The 21,508-nt window shown below is 50.2% G+C and overlaps 1 protein-coding gene across 1 annotated transcript in view; it reads left to right on the top strand.

Annotated features, from left to right (window-relative positions):
- The window catches only part of NPTX2 (neuronal pentraxin 2), a 30,083-nt gene extending 10,212 nt beyond the window's left edge, over positions 1–19,871 (top strand). Inside the window, exons 3-5 of the mRNA XM_060260632.1 lie at positions 5,117–5,361; positions 13,305–13,484; positions 19,570–19,871. Coding sequence (XP_060116615.1) covers positions 5,117–5,361; positions 13,305–13,484; positions 19,570–19,797 — 653 coding nt within the window. The 3' untranslated portion in view covers positions 19,798–19,871. The remainder of the gene's footprint in view (positions 1–5,116; positions 5,362–13,304; positions 13,485–19,569) is intronic.
- Positions 19,872–21,508: the final 1,637 nt, after the last annotated feature.

Below are 21,508 nucleotides of genomic sequence, written 5' to 3'. Positions count from 1 at the left end.
CTTCATTGATTTGGTAGGGAACTTAGAAACTGGTTCGGCCTGTCTGTCAAATGCCAGCCAGTGCTGCAATGAATAGATAGCAGGGGTAGAGTCCCAGAAGAAAAGGAAGAAAATTGGGAAGGTCTTTAGTTTCGAAAACCAATATGGATGAAAAAGAAAAGCCAATGTTTTAATTCCCAAATACAGTGAACAAACACACTTTACAAGTTACACTATATCATAAGAACATAAGAGAAGCCGTGTTGGATCAGGCCAATGGCCCATCCAGTCCAACACTCTGTGTCACACAGTGGCCAATATATGTGTGCGTGTATATATATACACACACACACACACACACATACATATACACACATATATATACTGTGGCTAATAGCCACTGATGGACCTCTGCTCCATATTTTTATCCAATCCCCTCTTAAAGCTGGCTATGCTTGTAGCCGCCACCACCTCCTGTGGCAGTGAATTCCACATGTTAATCACCCTTTGGGTGAAGACGTACTTCCGTTTATCTGTTTTAACCTGGCTGCTCAGCAATTTCATCGAATGCCCACGAGTTCTTGTATTGTGAGAAAGGGAGAAAAGTACTTCTTTCTCTACTTTCTCCATCCCATGCATTATCTTGTAAACCTCTATCATGTCACCCCGCAGTCGACGTTGCTCCAAGCTAAAGAGCCCCAAGCGTTCCTGTTCCTGCACATTGTTTTCTGTTGCCCTGAAGGTCAGACCAGAACCAATGAAATTAAATCTTAAGAGTTTCCAGCTCAACGTGAGGAAGAACATCCTGACAGAGCCGTTACTCAGTGAAACAGGCTTCCTCAGGAGGTTTTAAAGCAGATGGCCGTCTGACAGCAATGCTGATTCTGTGAACTTAGTTAGATCATGAGAAGGAGAGCAGGAAGGGCTGGATCAGTGCTTAGTTCTCGTGGCTCTTTCTTACACATCCAGGGAAATGCTGATAGCCACTTTGGGGTCAGTCAGCAATTTTTCTCCAGGCCACTTTGGCCAGGGATCCTGGAGGGTTTTGGTTTTTTTGGCCATCTTCTAGGCATGAAGCAGGTGTCACTGGGTATGTGTGTGTGTGTGTGTAGGAAAGGTATTTGTGAAGTTTCTTCATTGTGCAGGGGGTTGGACCCTCGAGGTCCCTTCCAACTCTGTGATTCTATGTCTATTGAGACGGAAGGTTTCCTCCAGGATTTATAGACTTAAAATGAATGGAATGAATGAACTTTATTACAGTCATAGACCAATATAAAAACTATAACACATCATATAAAACCCTCCTAAAATACCTAAGATAGTATAAAATACCCTCCTAAAAAAACATAAAATACAATAAAATACATAAACATTTCCCCACCTATACAATCCAAGATAACTAAAATATAATTGAACCAATTTTAAAATTCAAGTCAGTTCCAATTTATATAAATCCTTTAAATCAGAGTATAAAAAACATTTATAAACTAAAATTCCAAGAGATCATACAAGACATGCAGTTTCTTGTTTCTTAGTATGGAACTTCACAAGATAATGGCAAAATTTGGCTATCTGTCTAGAGATAGTTGGACTTGCATCTACCAAAAGTTTCTCCAAACATGCCTTGTCCGCGTCTGCCATTGGTTTAACTACAAATGGGGAAACAAACCTATCCCTCTGTACCTGGTGGAAAGGGCATCGAAAAAACATATGAGTCATCGACTCCACCTCTCCCATAGCACAAGGACAGCGTCGGTCTTCATACGGGACTTTTCTATATTTCCCTTCTAGCACCTTTGAGGGCATGGCTGCGCATCGAGCCAACGTAAAGGCTCTTCTGTGGGCTGGTACCTCCAAATAAAAAAAGTACTTGGCCGTCCTCATAACATATTTGGTCTCAGTAGCTGCTAAAAAAGAGGGGGCCTGTTCTAGATCCCTTTGTCTCTCTATATCGCAGATTCTTTGTTTGATAATACTTTTTGCTTTGGCATAGCTCTGCGCCAAGAGGTTTTCAAGTGAGAATCCTATACTTTCTAAGTTGCTTCTGACCAATTGCAGCCACCTTGGCCTATAGGGGTCTTGAGTTATTAAAGGGAAGAGGCCTTTTTTGTTTTTATGGATCCTTACCAATTGACATGCCGAAGATAACATAATTCTGGCCTCAATTCTCATTTGCCCAGTTTCTAAACGCAAAAGGGCATTTGACACACCTGGCGGAAGCTGCAAAACGTTACGAAGAAATTTAGATTGCACTTTCTCGAGAGCCTTCAGTTTTTTAGCCGAAATGCCCAGGTTAATACCATAGAGCAATTGTGTTAACACTTTGTATTGGAACAGTTTCAGTGCTGCCGGAACATAGAAGGCCCCCTTAGAGCGAAAAAATCTCAGGATAGCGTACATTGTTTTCTCAGCTTTCTCCACCCTCATATTACAATGGAATTCAGGATATAATGAAGCCTTAATTGTGGTATTGGGTGTGAGACTGGTTTGGGGTGTTGGGAAGAAGAAGAAGAAGAAGAAGAAGAAGAAGAAATTGGATTTATATCCTGCCCTCCACTCCGAAGAGTCTCAGAGTGGCTCACAATCTCCTTTCCCTTCCTCCCCCACAACAGACACCCTGTGAGGTGGGTGGGGCTGAGAGGGCTCTCACAGCAGCTGCCCTTTCAAGGACAGAGTCTCAGAGCGGCTCACAATCTCCTTTATCTTCTCCCCTCACAGCAGACACCCTGTGAGGTGGGTGGGGCTGGAGAGGGCTCTCACAGCAGCTGCCCTTTCAAGGACAACCTCTGCCAGAGCTATGGCTGACCCAAGGCCATGCTAGCAGGTGAAACTGGAGGAGTGGGGAATCAAACCCGGTTCTCCCAGATAAGAGTCCGCTCACTTAACCACTACATCAAACTGGCTCTCCAGTTGGAGGAAAAACCATACAAAATCACCCTTCTCCCTTTGAGAAAACAAAACCCAGAAATTAAGACCGTGCCTCTGCTGTGTTCAACAGAATAGAGTTGTAGAGTTGACAATTGGAGATGACTTGTAGTGCAGAAATCCCCAACTGTTCTGCCCCTGTGAGTGCCTTTGGTATTCTGACACAGCCTGGCAGGTGCAACCAGAAACTGGCTGCCCTAAAATGAATGCCACAGGAGGTGGAGCCAGCCGCACCATGGCTGCTGTAGCTTACCTTTACTCATCCGCTGAAGATCTTTGAGCTGTGGGGGCAGCTGCTGTCAAAGCAATGCTTTTTTTTTTTTTTAAATGTGCCCAGCCAATCAAATGGCCAACTTGAAGCGAAAACCCCATCCGACTCCTCCTACTTTCTAGGGCTGGGGCCCACTGGGAAATTTCCTTGTCAGATAGACAGCCAGTTCATTGCTGTGGAAGAATGTCTCCCTTTGACAGCTAAGCTCCGTATTATTTTTCTCCCCTTGGTTCAACATGATGAGATGAACCAGGCCTTTTTTTTTTGTAGCAGGAACTCCTTTGCATATTAAGCCACACCCCTCCTGATGTAGCCCATCCTCCTGGAGCTTACAGTAGGCCCCGTAAGTAGACTTCTGTAAGCTCTTGGAGGATGGGCTACATCAGGTGTGTGGCCTAATATGCAAAGGAGTTCCTGCTATAAAAAACGCCCTGAGATGAACTATCGTTTTTAGTAATCACGGAGTGCCACAGCGCTCAAGGGCTCCCATGATCCTCAGGGGTGAAAGCATCCTCGTTTCAAATGGACAGCCTTTCCTGTGGATTATGTATGGAGGCACTGTGCACAGTTGGGGGAGGGGCGCTCTTAATCCTAATCATTTAATCAGATGCTGAGATTTCCCATTGCTGAGAAACCGCATGCTTGGCTGGATTTCATGTGTTGAAATGTCATGCGTTCGAGGGTTGAGCGACACCACGCAAAACCCTTCTGCCTAATCATTTTTACAGACACCCGGAACTGCTGAAAGTTGGTCTCTCCATAAATGATATTTATAGTGTCAGTAAGTCCGGGCAACGACTTGTTCAGACACATTCATGGTTGGGCTTTTGCACTAATGCGAATGCAGCCATTTTGTGAAGGTTAAACTGTAGTTGACATTATCAGCATATAAGTATCTGGACGCAAGGGTTTCCTAGCAAAAAGAGGGTGGAATTCCTTGAAATAAAATATTCAACTTGCTTATGTGTCTCTGGATATTTTTGCCTTTTAAAAATGCAAGGGTGGGGGGGGGGTTCTGTTTTTCAGATCACTTTCAGTGGAATCCAAAACAGAGCTCTACCCCTTTTAAGCCTATTGAAAACCAACAGTAGTAACTCCAAATAGGATTGCACAGATGGACAATTCAGGACTGGGAAATTCTTGGAGAAATGGGGGGGCGCTCAGGAAGGATGTGGTGCCCTAGAGCCCATGCTCCAGGGGGACTGATCTCTTCAGGGGCGGAATTCTAGCAGGAGCTCCTTTGCATATTAGGCCACACCCACCTGATGTAGCCAATCCTCCAAGAGCTTACCAAAAAAGAGCCTTGTAAGCTCTTGGAGGATTGGCTACATTGGGGTGTGTGGCCTAATATGCAAAGGAGCTCCTGCTAGAATTCCACCCCTGGATCTCTCTAGTCTGGAGATCAGTTGGAATTCCAGGAGATTTCCAGGGCCCACCTGGAAATTGGCAACCTCAGCTGCTAGTACTTTTGAATGTAGCTGAGCTTGGCTGTGTCCATGAGGTGATCTATTCTGTGCATTTATCTGCTTGCCTGCCTTTACCTGTCTGTCTGTCCTTATCTGTCTATCTCTCTGCCTGCCTGTCCATGTCTTCCTGCCCTTTTCTGTTTCACTGTCTGTCTGCCTGTCCTTGTCTCTGGTTGTCTATCTGTCCTGGTCTGCCTGCCCTTGTCTGTCTGTCTGTCTCCTTCTTCCTCTCTCTGTCTGTCTCTCATCTTATTTATACCCTGCTTTATACAACGATAGGCAAAGCTGCTTACATAAATCTACCTTTCAGTTTATCCTCACAACCACCCTGTGATGTAGGACTAGGTTGAGAGCGTGCAACTGACCGAAGGTCACCCAATAAACATTCATAGCAGAGGCTGTCCAACGCTTTAACCTATAAACCGTGCTGGCTCTGTTATTAACAGTGTTGTTTCCCGTCGGGTCGTGGCCGTAGGTACCAGCGCCTTCAAGTCGCCGGATGAATTCAAAGTCTCCCTGCCTCTCCGCACCAATTACTTGTACGGGAAGGTGAAGAAGACGCTGCCGGAGCTGTACGCCTTCACCGTCTGCTTGTGGCTGAAGTCGAGCGCCTCGCCTGGGATCGGAACGCCCTTCTCGTACGCCGTCCCTGGCCAAGCGAACGAAGTGGTGTTGATAGAGTGGGGGAACAACCCCATCGAGCTGCTGATTAACGACAAGGTGAGGAAGGGCTGCCTCCCCCCCCCACCCCCAAACCTGCAATATAGGGACACTGGTCATCCTGTACCACCTTGTAGGACTGTTGTGAAGGAAGACCGCTGGATGAAGGGTGTGGAGTGCTTTGAAGGGGCTCCTTTCGGAGAAGCAGAGGCAAACCAGGGGTGCAAAGGGGATCTTGCAGAGTCATCTGGTTGGATTTGGCTTTATAAAAAGGATAGCAAAGATCTTTTTTTGCCGTCAGGTTGCAGGGACCATAGGCTTCACAAGGCAAGGAAGGTTCAGAGGCAATTTGCCACTGCTTGCCTCTGCACGGCAACCTCGGGCTTCCTCGGTGGTCTCCCAACCAGGGGTGTAATTCTAGCAGGAGCTCCTTTGCATATTAGACCACACCCCCTGATGTAGCCTCCTCCAAGAGCTTACAAGACTCTGTTTTGTAAGCTCTTAGAGGATTGGCAACATCAGGGAGGCGTGGCCTAATATGCAAAGGAGCTCCTGTTAGAATTCCACCTCTGCTGCCATCCAAGGACTAACCCTATTCCAGTTTGGTGTAGTGGTGAAGTGCGCGGACTCTTATCTGGGAGAGCCGGATTTGATTCCCCATTCCTCCACCTGCACCTGCTGGAATGGCCTTGGGTTAGCCATATCAATAGCAGAGGCTGTCCTTGAAAGGGCAGCTTCTGGGAGAGCTCTCTCAGCCCCACTCACAGGGTGTCTGTTGTGGGGGAGGAAGATATAGGAGACTGTGAGACTCTGAGATTCAGAGTGGAGGGCGGGATATAAATCCAATATCTTCTTCTTCTTCTTCTTCTTCTTCTTCTTCTTCTTCTTCTTCTTCTTCTTCTTCTTCTTCTTCTTCTTCTTCTTCTTCTTCTTCATTCAGAGGCTCTAATCTTCTGAATCCCAGTGGCAGGAGGCAACATCATAGGAAGGCCTTGGTCTTTATGCCCTGTTGCTGGCCTTCCAGAGGAGCTGATTGCCCATTGTTTGAGACAGGATGCTGGGCTAGATGGACCACTGGTTTGGTCCAGCAGGGCTCTTCTGATGTTCTTGTGAAGGCCTCAGCCTCTATGTTCTGTTTTTGGCCCTCCAGAGGAACTGGTTGTCCACTGTGTGAGACAGGATGCTGGACTAGATGGACCACTGGTCTGGTCCAGCAGGGCTCTTCTGATGTTCTTGTGAAGGCCTCAGCCTCTATGTCGTGTTTTTGGCCCTCTAGAGGAACTGGTTGGCCACTGTTTGAGACAGCATGCTGGACTAGATGGACCACTGGTCTGGTCCAGCAAGGCTCTTCTGATGTTCTTGTGAAGGCCTCAGCCTCTATGTCGTGTTTTTGGCCCTCTAGAGGAACTGGTTGGCCACTGTTTGAGACAGCATGCTGGACTAAGTGGGCCACTGGTCTGATCCAGCAGGGCTCTTCTGATGTTTTTGTGAAGGCCTCAGCCTCCTTCTGTTTTTGGCCCTCCAGAGGAACTGGTTGTCCACTGTGTGAGACAGGATGCTGGACTAGATGGACCACTGGTCTGGTCCAGCAGGGCTCTTCTGATGTTCTTGTGAAGGCCTAAGCCTCTATCTCCTGTTTTTGGCCCTCTAGAGGGTTCTCCCAGTGGTTAGCCACTGTTTGAGACAGGATGCTGGACTAGGTGGGCCACTGGTCTGGTCCAGCAGGGCTCTTCTTTTGTTATTGTGAAGCTTAGATTGTTGTAGCTGTTCTGGAGTTCATAGGTGGTTGGCCATTGCCTGCCTCTGTGTAGCAACCCTGGACTTCCTTTATATTCTCCCATCCATATACTAACCATGGCCGACCCTGCTTAGCTTTCAAGATTTGATGAGATCTGGTCAGCCTGGGCCATTCAGGACAAGATCTCAAAGTCCATTAGTGGCTATTAGCCACAGTATATATTAGCCACTAAATAATGTGTTCTTTATACACACACACACATATTGGCCACTGTGTGACACAGAGTGTTGGACTGGATGGGCCATTGGCCTGATCCAACATGGCTTCTCTTATGTTCTTATGTGACACAGGTGTTGGACTGGATGGGCCATTGCCTGATCCAGCATGGCTTCTCTTATGTTCTTATGTGACACAGAGTGTTGGACTGGATGGCCACTGTCCTGATCCAACATGGCTTCTCTTATGTTCTTATGTGACACAGGGTGTTGGACTGGATGGGCCACTGGCCTGATCCAACATGGCTTCTCTTATGTTCTTATGTGACACAGAGTGTTGGACTGGATGGGCCACTGGCCTGATCCAACATGGTTTCTCTTATGTTCTTATGTGACACAGAGTGTTGGACTGGATGGGCCATTGGCCTGATCCAACATGGCTTCTCTTATGTTCTTATGTGACACAGAGTGCTGGACTGGATGGGCCACGGGCCTGATCCAACATGGCTTCTCTTATGTGACACAGTGTTGGACTGGATGGGCCACTGGCCTGATCCAACATGGCTTCTCTTATGTTCTTAAGGTCTGTTAGAGTTTATTTCACTGCTTCTTTTTTGAACGCATAAAACTGCTTTGTACAGCCAGACCAGGGGCAGAGCATCTGCTTTGTATGCAGAAGGTCCTGGGTTCAGTCCTTGGCATTTCCAGTTGAAAAAGGACCAGGCAGGAGGTTATTTGAGAAATCTCCACAGAGCTGCTGCCAGTCCAGGGTAGACAAGGCTGACCTCAATAGACGAAGGGTCTGACTCAGTGGATGGCAGCTTCTTCAGTTTGAACTGAGCAGGTGTGTTCTATATACCCTGGTTATTTACAGTCTAACTGGCTGCTGTACTAGGCATACATTTCAAAGACACAAATCCCTCGGTGTGTTGTTAGCTCTGTTATAGCAAGACATAAAATGAGAACAACCCGTTTTTGCAATTTAGTCTTGAAAAGAATAACACGGAGGCTTTTGTGTTCTGCTTCTGAGCGCTCCATGCTCTTCATGTATGTCGTGTTTCTTGTCATCTGTACAAGAGCCCGGTAAGCATAAGTGGGAGCATGTGCAAAGTGCCCAGGGAGAGATTTGGAACTGGGGATTCATTGAGGGTTGCCAATTCCAGGTTTGGAAATTCCTGGATATTTGGGGGTGGAGCCTTGGAAGGGTCAGATTTGGGGACGGGAGGGATCGCGTCAGGGTATAAAGCCACGGAGTCCATGCTCAAAATCAGCCATTTTCTCCAGAGGAATGGATCTCTATCATGGTGATGATGATGATATTGGTTTTATACCCCACCTTTCAGTCTGAATCTCAGAGTCTCAGAGCAGCTCACCATCTCCTTTATCTTTCTCCCTCACAACAGACACCCTGTGAGGTAGGTGGGGCTGAGAGGGCTCTCCCAGCAGCTGCCCTTTCAAGGACAGAGTCTCAGAGCGGCGTACAATCTCCTTTCCCTTCCTCCCCCACAACAGGCACCCTGTGAGGTGGGTGGGGCTGAGAGGGCTCTCCCAGCAGCTGCCCTTTCAAGGACAGAGTCTCAGAGCGGCGTACAATCTCCTTTCCCTTCCTCCCCCACAACAGGCACCCTGTGAGGTGGGTGGGGCTGGAGAGGGCTCTCACAGCAGCTGCCCTTTTAAGGACAGAGTCTCAGAGCGGCCTACAATCTCCTTTCCCTTCCTCCACCACAACAGGCACCCTGTGAGGTGGGTGGGGCTGAGAGGGCTCTCACAGCAGCTGCCCTTTCAAGGACAGAGTCTCAGAGCGGCGTACAATCTCCTTTCCCTTCCTCCCCCACAACAGGCACCCTGTGAGGTGGGTGGGGCTGGAGAGGGCTCTCACAGCAGCTGCCCTTTTAAGGACAGAGTCTCAGAGCGGCCTACAATCTCCTTTCCCTTCCTCCACCACAACAGGCACCCTGTGAGGTGGGTGGGGCTGAGAGGGCTCTCCCAGCAGCTGCCCTTTCAAGGACAGAGTCTCAGAGCGGCGTACAATCTCCTTTCCCTTCCTCCCCCACAACAGGCACCCTGTGAGGTGGGTGGGGCTGGAGAGGGCTCTCACAGCAGCTGCCCTTTTAAGGACAGAGTCTCAGAGCGGCCTACAATCTCCTTTCCCTTCCTCCACCACAACAGGCACCCTGTGAGGTGGGTGGGGCTGAGAGGGCTCTCACAGCAGCTGCCCTTTTAAGGACAGAGTCTCAGAGCGGCCTACAATCTCCTTTCCCTTCCTCCACCACAACAGGCACCCTGTGAGGTGGGTGGGGCTGGAGAGGGCTCTCACAGCAGCTGCCCTTTCAAGGACAACTCCTCTGAAAGCTATGGCTGACCCAAGGCTATACCAGCAGGTTCAAGTGGAGGAGTGGGGAATCAAACCTGGTTCTCCCAGATAAGAGTCTGTGCACTTAACCACTTAACCAGGCTGGCTCTCTGCAGGTTAGTTGCAACTCCAGGAGATCTCCAGGTCCCCCACATGGAGGTTGGCAACCCTGGATTCCTTGCTTACCCACTGGGCTTCACTAGCTCAGTAGCCCCGTGGAAATCTTTTGTCCTGACTGTGTCTAACTGGCAGCGGGAGGGAAGCTGTCGGGCATATTGGATGACACCCACTAACTTGGCCCCATTTTCAAGCATCTGAGTTGGATCTTGGCCCTGCCAGAGTCGGATCTTAGACAAAGAGAACTTTTTCTCCCTCTCCCCAAAGACTAGAACTTGAAACTGATGGGCAGGAGGTTCCGGACAGACAGAAGGAAATACTGCTTTACACTGAGGGTGCTTTCACACGCCACTAAATAATGTGTTTTGCAACTGGATTTTTATTACATAAGAATAGCAAAAATCCAGTTGTGAAATGAGACTGTAGAGATGGCCACAGGCATAGACGCCTTTAAAAGGAGGTTAAATGCAGGCCTCCGAATCAGCAGGAGCTCACAGGAGCACAGCTCCTGAACCTTTCTGAGGGTTCCCCCTCTTCTTCCCCTCCTACCTTGTCCATTGAATAGGAGGTGCAGCTGCGTAACAATCCCTGGATTAGGAGACTGGGCTGCCAGCCAGCCAATCAAGAGGGGCTCTGCCACGCTCCCAGCAGCCCTCATTAACCCCTGGAGAAGCCCGCAACACCCTTTCTCCACTTCTGATGTGATTTTGGGTGACTTGCTGGCCTTTTGATGGTGGGGGGGCAGCTCAGGAGAGCCGCAGGTGAGCAAGGCCTGCTTGGGCTGGCTGGATCTCTAGTCCAAGCAGGCCTCACTCACCCAGGGCTCTCCTTTCTTGCATCGGGTTGCTTTTGACTGGGGAGCGGCATATGCTAATGAGTTATGGTAATGAGCTCTACGCTCTCCAGATGCTTTTTGCCTACAACTCCCGTCAGCCGCAGCCATTGGCCATGCTGGCTGGGGCTGATGGGAGTTGAAGGCAAAAAACATCTGGAAAGCGACTGTTGGCCACCCCTGTTCTACAAGACGACCCCTGGTTTCATGGAGGATAAGTCTATCAATGGCTATTAGCCATGGCAGCTGAGGGAAACCTCCACATCCAGAGGCACTAATCCTCTGAATCCCAGAGCCAGGAAGCAACGTAAGGAAAAGGCCTTGGCCTCTGTGCCTTGTGGTTGGCCCTTCAGAGGAACTGGTTGGCCACTGTGTGAGACAGGAGGCTGGACTAGATGGACCCTCACTGGTCTGATCCAGCAGGACTCTTCTGATGTTCTTAGGAAGGCTTCAGCCTCTCTGCCCTGTTGTTGGTCCTCCAGAGGAACTGATTTGCCACTGTGTGAGACAGGATGCTGGACTAGATGGACCTTCACTGGTCTGATCCAGCAGGACTCTTCTGATGTTCTTAGGAAGGCCTCGGCCTCTCTGCCCTGTTGTTGGCCCTCTAGAGTAACTGATTTGCCACTGTGTGAGACAGGATGCTGGACTAGATGGACCTTCACTGGTCTGATCCAGCAGGACTCTTCTGATGTTCTTAGGAAGGCCTTGGCCTCTCTGCCCTGTTGTTGGCCCTCTAGAGTAACCGATTTGCCACTGTGTGAGACAGGATGCTGGACAAGATGGACCCTCGCTGGTCTGATCCAGCAGGGCTCTTCTGATGTTCTTATGAAGCTTAGGTTGATTGTTATGTCTGTTCTGGAGTTACTTTGCTGACTATGATCTCCCCCCCCCCACTTCCATTGAAACAGGATCTCTTGGCTCAGCTTTTTAAAATTGGGCCATTAGTCACTTTAGCTATCGATCTGGGTGGTTAAACTGTCCTGTTGAAATGTAACCAAAGCCAGTTTCCGTCAGAAGGAGGGAGGGAGGGAGAGAGTGAAACGGCCTGCTGACATGTTGCGATAGATTCATAAACATCTATTCCCTGGGAGGGCAGCGAGTGGGTTGCCTAGAGACTCGTGCATCACTCGGAAGGTGCAGCCGTTCATCCTGTAGACTTTCCAGGCTTCATTACTAGCTGGATCCCGACCCTCATTTTAATCCTAACCTGGAACACGTGTTGTTTATTTTACAGCAACTAGCAGCACTCTGCACATGTTTGGAGCCTTGTGCATGGTGGTGGGGGGCAAGAAGCAGACTCCAGTTTGCCATGACACCCACATTCAGTTATGATGGCAAAGCAGGATACAGCTGGGGAGCTTGGAGTGGCTTCTTGTGTGCAACGGGGAAGGGGGAATGCAAACACAGCAAACCATTTGACTGCTGCAATTATGGTTGGCGGCCTCCAGGAGGAATCTGGAGATCTCCCAGAGTTACAGCTGGTCTACAGATGACAGAGATCAGTTCCCCTGGAGAACAGGGCTCGTCTGGAGGGTGGACTCTAGAGCAGGGGTGTCAAACACGCAGCCTGGGATCCGACTCAGACTCCTGGAGAGCTCCTATCAGGCCCCCAAGCAACTGCCTGTCATCTGCTTCCTTCTTCCCCTCTCTTGCTCCCATCTGCCCAACAGCTTGCTTTGCAAGGCTTGCTCAATTGCTGAGGAGCTGCAGAGCAAATCCTCTATTTTCTCCATTGGCTGAGGCTCCTCCCTTGGGGACAGAAAGGGTGGGGGGAGGCAGAGCTTGCTTTGGCAGGCTCTCTCAATCGCACAGGAGAGCTACTGAGCCAAGTCTCTTCCTTCTATTCAGGGCCGGCACATGGGAGAAGGCGGGGTAGGCGGCTGCCCCACCCTGGAGGCGCCCCCAGGTGCCCCCTTACTCCCCTTGCCCCTTCCCCGGCCGGAAGGTGCTGCTCGGCTGCTGCGCTTTTTGGATAGTGTGGTGTTTTAGCGGCGCTTGGCCGCTTTCATGTTGAAAGCGGCCGAGCAGCACCTTCCCACGAAGGTGCCACCGGCTGCTTTCAACCCGGCTGCTTTCAAGCCTCCAAAGAGCATGGCGTCCACTTTCGGCATGAGAGCGGCCAGGCGGTAAAGGGAGAAAGCAGCGGTGTGGCAGCACTCTTGTGCATCGCCCATCGTTCTTCCCCTCTTGTGCACTGCCTGTCATTCTTCCCCTCTTATGCACCGCCCGTCATTCTTCCCCCCCCCCACGCCGCCCTGCATGATGATGTCACTTGTGATGTCATTGCGCCGTGCTACCTAATCTTAAATAAGTACACACAGGGCCCAGCTGACGTGGCCCGGCCCGACAAGGTCTTATTTATGTCAGAGCTGGCCCTCATCGCAAAATGAGTTTGACACCCCTGCTCTAGGGCATCCCATCCCTCCCCTCCCCAGTCCTCAACCTCCCCAGGTCCTGTCCCCAGATCTCCAGGAATTTCCCAACCCAGAGTTGACAACCCTCGTTGCAGGCAATGTGCCGAGCTAGCAAAATTGTCCGGTCCCCAAGGAACCATCCCCCAGGACAAGAGTGAGCAGGCAGCCCCCTCCTTCTTTCCCTTGCGGTTCGTCTTGAGGGCTATTTTTTAAAACTCCAGTTAGCTCAAAGGTGAACAGGCGAGAGGAGAGGGCCCCCCCCCCGATTGGAGCGCAGGCACTTCTCGAACCCGTGCAGCGTTTTGTGCTCACTCCCACTGTCTTTGCCCAGGTCGCGCAACTCCCCCTCTTCATCAGCGATGGGAAGTGGCACCACATCTGCATCACGTGGACGACGCGGGACGGGATGTGGGAGGCCTTCCAGGATGGGGAGAAACTGGGCACCGGGGACAACCTGGCTCCTTGGCACCCCATCAAACCAGGAGGGGTCTTGATTCTTGGTCAAGAGCAGGTAAGTGGGGCAGCTGCGCCCAGCTCTCCCGTCTTCCCCCTCTGAGCCCCCCAAGTATCAGAAAACGGGAATGGACCCAGACTGAATTCTCAGTTCCGGAATGAATGGAACTTCCCTGCCTCTTTTGGTCTCCATGAAATGCTAATCCTGAAGAGTGAGAAGACCCTGATGAATGGGGAAGGGCCGTGGCTCAGTGGCAGAGCCTTTGCTTTGCATGCAGAAGGTCCTAGGTTCAATCCCCGGCATCTCCACTTAAAAGGATCAGGCAGTAGGCGATGTGAAAGACCTTTTCCTGAGACCCCGGGAAGCTGCTGTCCGTCCAAGCAGACAATACTGACCTTGGCTGCAATCACACACACTAAATAATGCATTTTTTTATCCACTGGAATAGAAAGAAAACTGGGCTAAAATCAATAAAATGAATTTTAATAGGGATAAATGTAAAGTTCTGCACTTAGGTAGGAAAAATCCAATGTGTGGTTATAGGATGGAGAGACTTGTCTTAGCAGTAGTATGTGTGCAAAGGATCTAGGGGTCTTAGTGGATCATACGCTGAACATGAGTCAACAGTGTGATGCAGTGGCTAAAAAGGCGAATGCAATTTTGGGCTGTATCAACAGAAGTACAGTGTCCAGATCACGTGATGTGATGGTATCGCTTTACTCTGCTCTGGTAAGACCTCAGCTGGAGTATTGTGTTCAGTTTTGGGCAACACATTTTAAGTAAGGATATAGACAAGCTGGAATGGGTCCAGAGGAGGGCGATGAAGATGGTGAGGGGTCTGGAAACCAAGTCCTATGAGGAAAGGTTGAAGGAACTGGGGATGTTTAGCCTGGAGAGGAGGCGACTGAGAGGTGATATGATCACCATCTTCAAGGACTTGAAGGGCTGTCATCTAGAGGATGGTGTGAAATTGTTTTCCGTGGCCCTGGAAGGTAGGACCAGAACCAATGGGATGAAATTAAATCAAAAGAGTTTCTGGCTCAACATTAGGAAGAACTTCCTGACCATTGGACCGATTCCTCAGTGGAACAGGCTTCCTCGGGAGGTGGTGGGCTCTCCTTCCTTGGAGGTTTTTAAACAGATGGCTAGATGGCCAATGAAGATCCTGTGAATTTAGGGGGGAGGTATTTGTGAGTTTCCTGCATTGTGCAGGGGGTTGGACTAGATGACCCTAGAGGTCCCTTCCAACTCTATGATTCTATGACTTCCAATGCACTTTCCAACTGAATTTTACTGTGTAAACTGGCAAGTGAAATTAAGACTGCCGTTGAGAGTTAGCTTGAACCTGGAAGTCACCTGCCTTGGTGCGGCATGAGGGCACAGCCACTGTGATTGAAAGCTGCCTCTCTGAAACCATACATCTCTATGATGTGCATGTGCAGGGTGAACATGAGACATGGAGTAACATGAATACTTGAAACTGCCTTGTCCACCAAGGATACACGCTGACAGCAGCTCTCCAAGGTCTCAGGCAGAGGTCTTTCTCATTACGTGATCCTTTCCGCTGGAGATGCCGGGGATTGAACCTGGGACCTTCTGCATGCCAAGCACAGACTGAAATGGTGAAATCCTCCAATATTGTAAGACAGGTATGATCATCTAGCATGGCTCTGAAGGATAAGAACTCCTTCTGTCAGATATGAAGATGGTGAATTGATGGAGCTTTGACTCAGGAAAGCTTGGCTACCCTGGAGATCTTGAGTTGGATTTGAGGCCAGTAGCACCATGGACAGCAACAAGAGTTTCAGGATAGAAGCTCTCGAGAGTCAAAAGTTCCCTTCATCAGATATAAGGAGCTTTGATTGTTGAAAGCTTATACCTAAAAATATTTTTTTTAAACAGATTTTTTTATTAACAGATTTTTAGTTCACGATAAGGAGCGCTGTAATCTCTCGCCTCAAAGAATGCAGCCTTAGTGAGGATATAATTAACAAATTTAAAAACCCAAAGAAAAAGTAATTCATAAAGTTGTGAAACAAGGAGCAGTCACACAATTATACTGAAGAGCAGCCAATACATTCTGTTGGCTGATTCTACTGAAAAGCAAAGGTCAAGGTAGTCCCCTGTGCAAGCACCAGTTGTTTCCGACTCTGGGGTGACGTTACATCATGACGTTTTCATGGCAAACTTTTTTATGGGGTGCTTTGCCCTTGCCTTCCCCAGTCATCACCACTTTCCCCCCAGCAAGCTGGGTACTCAGTTGACCGACCTCGGAAGGATGGAAGGCTGAGTCAACTTTGAGCCGGCTAGCTGAACCCAGCTTCCGCCGGGATTGAACTGAGGTTGTGAGCAGAGAGCTTGGACTGCAGTACTGCGCTTTGCTACTCTGTGCCACCAGGCTCTTGATTCTGCTGTAGGAATGTACAAATAACTTCCCCAATATTGTATTAAGAAATCCAATTCATCAGACTCAACTATTGACAGCTCAAACTTTTTTGTATTCAGCCCAGAGGAAAGTGAGCCCAGAACATATTCGAACTAGAACATATCATGATAAAAACAGTTTTTTGGGGTGAATACTATGACCGTTTTCGCGCGCAGCTCACCTCGCAGTCACACTCCTGTTCCCTCCGCAGCATCGGTCGGATTTCCCACCATCTGCGCCGGAGTTACAGGAAGTGCCGCGGCTTCTGCGTAGCAAACATAAACTGGGTTTTAGCGGTTTACGTTTGCGACGCAAAAGCTGCGGCACTTCCTGTAACTGCGGCGCAGATGGTGGGAAATCCGACCAGACGCTGCGGAGGGAAAAGGATTGTGACTGCGAGGTGAGCTGTGTGCGAAAACGGTCTCAGTTATACCTAAAAATCTTGTTGGCCTCTAAGGGGCTCCCAGTAGAACAAATGTAATTGTTCTACTACAGACCAACGTGGCTACCTTCCACAGTGATCTACCTGGACATCTTGCTTGTCTTTAAGATACTACAGAACTTGCCCTGCCCTGACCTGACCTGACTTGTCAGATCTTGGAAGCTAAGCAGGGTCGACTCTGGCAAGTTCTTGGATAGGAGACCTCCTTGGAATACCAGCAGTTGGGAGAAGAGGGGCAGGCTTTATTCAGCCACCTCTCTGAATATCTTCCAGGCCCCTAGTGAGAAGAAGATAGAAGAAGATGTTGGATTTATATCCCGCCTTCCACTCCGAAGAGTCTCAAAGCGGCTCACCATCTCCTTTACCTTCCTCCCCCACAACAGACACCCTGTAAGGTGGGTGGGGCTGGAGAGGGCTCTCCCAGCAGCTGCCCTTTCAAGGACAGAATCTCAGAGCGGCTCACAATCTCCTTTCCCTTCCTCCCCCACAACAGACACCCTGTGAGGTGGGTGGGGCTGGAGAGGGCTCTCCCAGCAGCTGCTCTTTCAAGGACAGAGTCTCAGAGCGGCCTACAATCTCCTTTACCTTCCTCCCCCACAACAGACACCCTGTGAGGTGGGTGGGGCTGGAGAGGGCTCTCACAGCAGCTGCCCTTTCAAGGACAGAGTCTCAGAGTGGCTCACAATCTCCTTTACCTTCCTCCCCCACAACAGACACCCTGTGAGGTGGGTGGGGCTGAGACGGCTCTCACAGCAGCTGCCCTTTCAAGGACAGTCTCAGAGCGGCCCACAATCTCCTTTCCCTTCCTCCCCCAAAACAGACACCCTGTGAGGTGGGTGGGGCTGAGAGGTGTGTTTGGCTAACTTTAGTGAGAGACAGTCACCAGAGGTTGCCATGACTTTTGGGTGTGCATACGCACATGCACATAAAAATTTTACAAATACACCCCACCCCCCCAAAAAAAAGATACGACGGTGCTTGAATTGTGTTCTCTCACTTCAGACTAACACAGCTGTACACCTGAAATTAGCTGGGCTATGGTTCTCGACCGCCGGCTCTTTGCTGCCTGCAGCTGGGCACGCCAGCCTGGATGTCATTTTCTGCTGGAAGTTTTAAAAGTGTGAAGAGTTGTGCTATTTATCTGATGAATGTCTCCAAACGCAGCTTCCTCCTTACAGTTTGCTCGCAGCTTCAGATTCCAGGCCCTTTCTTATCTAATTAGCCAAACCGGTTGCAAAGAGGCCTGTGATGTCGGGAGATGAGCTGTGCATTTGAAAGGAGGGGCGAGAGAAGCAGCTGCTGCCTTTGCTCTGGCAAAGTGTAGAAGGTGCAAAGGACTCCGAGCTACTTATTTTCTAGGCGTCTGTGAATTCAGTGAATTAGTTCAGAGGATTCTGCTGCTGTGGATTTCTACGGGGCCTGAACACGCTTCTGAAACATTTTGGGCCATGCCTAGAAGGGAAGCAGAAAAGGTTCCAAGGGAATCATCAGAGGACTGGGGTGGAGGGAAGCCCCAAGGAAACAAAGTAGCAAGAAGAGGGAAGAAGAAGAAGAAGATGATGATGATATTGGATTTCTATACCACCCTCCACTCTGAATCTCAGAGTCTCAGAGCGGCTCCCAATCTCCTTTACCTCCTTCACACACAACAGACACCCAGTGAAGAAGAAGAAGAAGAAGACTGCAGATTTATACCCCGCCCTTCTCTCTGAATCAGAGACTCAGAGCGGCTTACAATCTCCTATATCTTCTCCCCCCACAACAGACACCCTGTGAGGTGGGTGGAGCTAAGAGGGCTCTCACAGCAGCTGCCCTTTCAAGGACAACCTCTGCCAGAGCTATGGCTAACTCAAGGCCATTCCAGCAGGTGCAGGTGGAGGAGTGGGGAATCAAACCCGGTTCTCCCAGATAAGAGTCCACGTACTTAACCACTACACCAAACTGGCTCAGTCAGTCAGTCTTTCTCAGTTTGACCAAACTTACAGGGTTGTGGTGGGGACAAAACATAGGGGAAGAGGTGGGTGGGGCTGAGAGAGCTCTCCCAGAAGCTGCCCTTTCAAGGACAACCTCTGCCAGAGTTATGGCTGACCCAAGGCCATTCCAGCAGCTGCAAGTGGAGGAGTGGGGAATCTAACCCGGTTCTCCCAGATAAGAGTCTGCACACTTCACCACCACACCAAACTGGCTCCCAAGTGATCCAGTATGGTTTGATAGAATATCAGGGAATTTCTATTATTTTTGTCCCCACACTTTGCCCACGGAGGTAGTCCAAAATTCTAAATGCTTCCTCTCCCATAACACTCCAAAACCAACGACCTTTGGCTAAGAGAGCTTTAAAAGGTGGACAAATCTGAGAGTTTTTCTGTGAGCCAGTTTGGTGTAGTGGTTAAGGGCACAGACTCTTATCTGGGAGAACCGGGTTAGATTCCCCACTCCTCCACTTGCACCTGCTGGAATGGCCTTGGGTCAGCCAAGGTGCTTGGGAGGTAACCACTGTAAGAGACACCCTGTGAGGTGGGTGGGGCTGAGAGAGCTCTCCCAGAAGCTGCCCTTTCAAGGACAACTCCTGCGAGAGCTATGGCTGAACCAAGGCCATTCCAGCAGCTGCAAGTGGAGGAGTGGGGAATCTAATCCGGTTCTCCCAGATAAGAGAGCTCTGGCTGACCCAAGGCCATTCCAGCAGCTGCAAGTGGAGGAGTGGGGAATCAAACCCGGTTCTCCCAGATAAGAGCCTGCACACTTAACCACTACACCAAACTGGCTCTCAGAAAAACTCTCAGAAAAGCTATGTCATTCGTGGGGTAGAAATGATATAAATAAAAGAAGAAGCAAGTCCCTTTCCAGCCATAGAGTTCCATAGAATGAGCTGGGGTCAGTCAGTCTTTCTCAGTTTGACCAAACTCACAGGGTTGTGGTAAGGACAAAGCATAGGGGAAGACAACTGCTGTGAGCTCTAGAATGAACATTAGGGCTTCTTTTCCTCCTCCTCCTGCTTCTCCTCCTCTTCCTTCTCCTTCTCTTCCTCTTCTTCCTTCTTCTTCTTCTTCTTCTTCTTCTTCTTCTTCTTCTTCTTCTTCTTCTTCTTCTTCTTCTTCTTCTTCTTCTTCTTCTTCTTCTTCTTCTTCTTCTTCTTCTTCTTCTTCTTCTTCTTCTTCCCCCTCCCCCTCTAGCCTGGTAAATAAATGGGCCTGGCTGAACCATTCTCTTACTCCTTGGAAGCGTGAAATCATTTAATGAGTCCAAATTGAATTTATGTATTTCCTTCCTCCTCCAAGGACACTGTTGGCGGACGGTTTGACGCGACTCAAGCTTTTGTCGGAGAGATGAGCCAGTTCAATATATGGGACAGGGTCTTGAAGCCCGAAGACATCATGAACATCGCTAACTGCTCGGCCAACATGCCCGGTAACATCATACCGTGGGTCGACAACAATGTTGACGTCTTTGGCGGCGCGACGAAATGGCCTGTGGAGACTTGCGAAGAGCGCCTGCTAGATCTATAGCCCACGAGCCATCCCCCTCCCCGTTCTAAGTGCCCTGTTTCTATCAAGACAATCTCTCAGGGGCTCCGAGCCCCCTCCCCCTCCCATTCCCCCAATTTACTCCTCTGAACAATTCTCATTTAAATAAACATCTAGTGAGCCAGTTTGGTGTAGTGGTGAAGTGTGCGGAATCTTATCTGGGAGAACCGGGTTTGATTCCCCACTCCTCCACTTGCACCTGCTAGCATGGCCTTGGGTCAGCCATAGCCCTGGCAGAGGTTGTCCTTGAAAGGGCAGCTGCTGTGAGAGCTCTCTCCAGTCCCACCCACCTCACAGGGTGTCTATTGTGGGGGAGGAAGGGAAAGGAGATTGTGAGCCGCTCTGAGACTCTGTCCTTGGAAGGGCAGCTGCTGTGAGAGCCCTCTCCAGCCCCACCCACCTCACAGGGTGTCTGTTGTGGGGGAGGAAGGGAAAGGAGATTGTGGGCTGCTCTGAGACTCTGTCCTTAAAAGGGCAGCTGCTGTGAGAGCCTCTCCAGCCCCACCCACCTCACAGGGTGTCTGTTGTGGGGGAGGAAGGGAAAGGAGATTGTAGGCCACTCTGAGACTCTGTCCTTGAAAGGGCAGCTGCTGTGAGAGCCCTCTCCAGCCCCACCCACCTCACAGGGTGTCTGTTGTGGGGGAGGAAGGGAAAGGAGATTGTAGGCCACTCTGAGACTCTGTCCTTGAAAGGGCAGCTGCTGTGAGAGCCCTCTCAGCCCCACCCAGCTCACAGGGTGTCTGTTGTGGGGGAGGAAGGTAAAGGAGATTGTAGGCCATTCTGAGACTCTGTCCTTGAAAGGGCAGCTGCTGTGAGAGCCCTCTCCAGCCCCACCCACCTCACAGGGTGCCTGTTGTGGGGGAGGAAGGTAAAGGAGATTGTGAGCCACTCTGAGACTCTTTGGAGTGGAGGGCGGGATATAAATCCAATATCTTCTTCTTCTTCTAAGCTACCCCGACCCAAATAGTCCCTGGCTAGCTTGATCTCCTCAGATCTCAGGAGTTAAGCAGGGTCCACCCTGGCTAGTATTTGGAAGGGAGACCACCAGGCCCTTAGCCAGAAAATTTTAGGTGGGGGGGGGGACCAGGAGAGAAAATTTTAGATGGGGGGGGTCCACGGGGCCCTAGGTGACATTTGACTCTAAGGGCTACAAGCAGGACTTTTCTGTGCTCACTGCCAGAGCTGGTGCATGGGAGTAGGTGATTAGGCAAAGGCCTAGGGTGCCAGCTCCCAAGAGGGTGCAGGCCAAGTTTCCCCTCCCCGCTAAGCCGTCCCTGAACCTCCGAGGGGTTGGAGGAACTCCCTCGCCCCTCAGCACCCAGAAACAATGGCGCTTCAGTGACTGACGTGATGAATTTTCCCCCGTGGGAGGGGGCGGACAGAACCCCACTCGCCAGCCTGGCTCACTGCTGAGGTCACAAACTGTATTGGGAAGGTGCCCAAGTTGTGTGTGGGGGGGGAGGGGGCGGGGCCCTGACTTCCAAAAGAAATGGCGGAGCTCGTCTCCCTCTCGAGCGACGCCGCGCTTGTTCAGAGCAGCAGTGAGTGGCGGTGAGCGGAGGGAGTCAACTGGAGGCCCTCCCCTCGAGGGGCCATGCAGATGGCAGGAGGGGGTTTGAATGGAGCGGCCTTTCCCCCCCACCCCGATCCCCCCTGTAGCTACAGGCCCGGGGACCACCAAGGAATGCCAGGG

This window comes from Heteronotia binoei, chromosome 20, assembly GCF_032191835.1.
Source record: "Heteronotia binoei isolate CCM8104 ecotype False Entrance Well chromosome 20, APGP_CSIRO_Hbin_v1, whole genome shotgun sequence".
NCBI classification, from domain to species: Eukaryota; Metazoa; Chordata; class Lepidosauria; order Squamata; family Gekkonidae; genus Heteronotia; species Heteronotia binoei.
The sequence above is the reverse complement of the archived record's forward strand: the minus strand, read 5'-3'. Positions and strand labels throughout refer to the sequence as shown.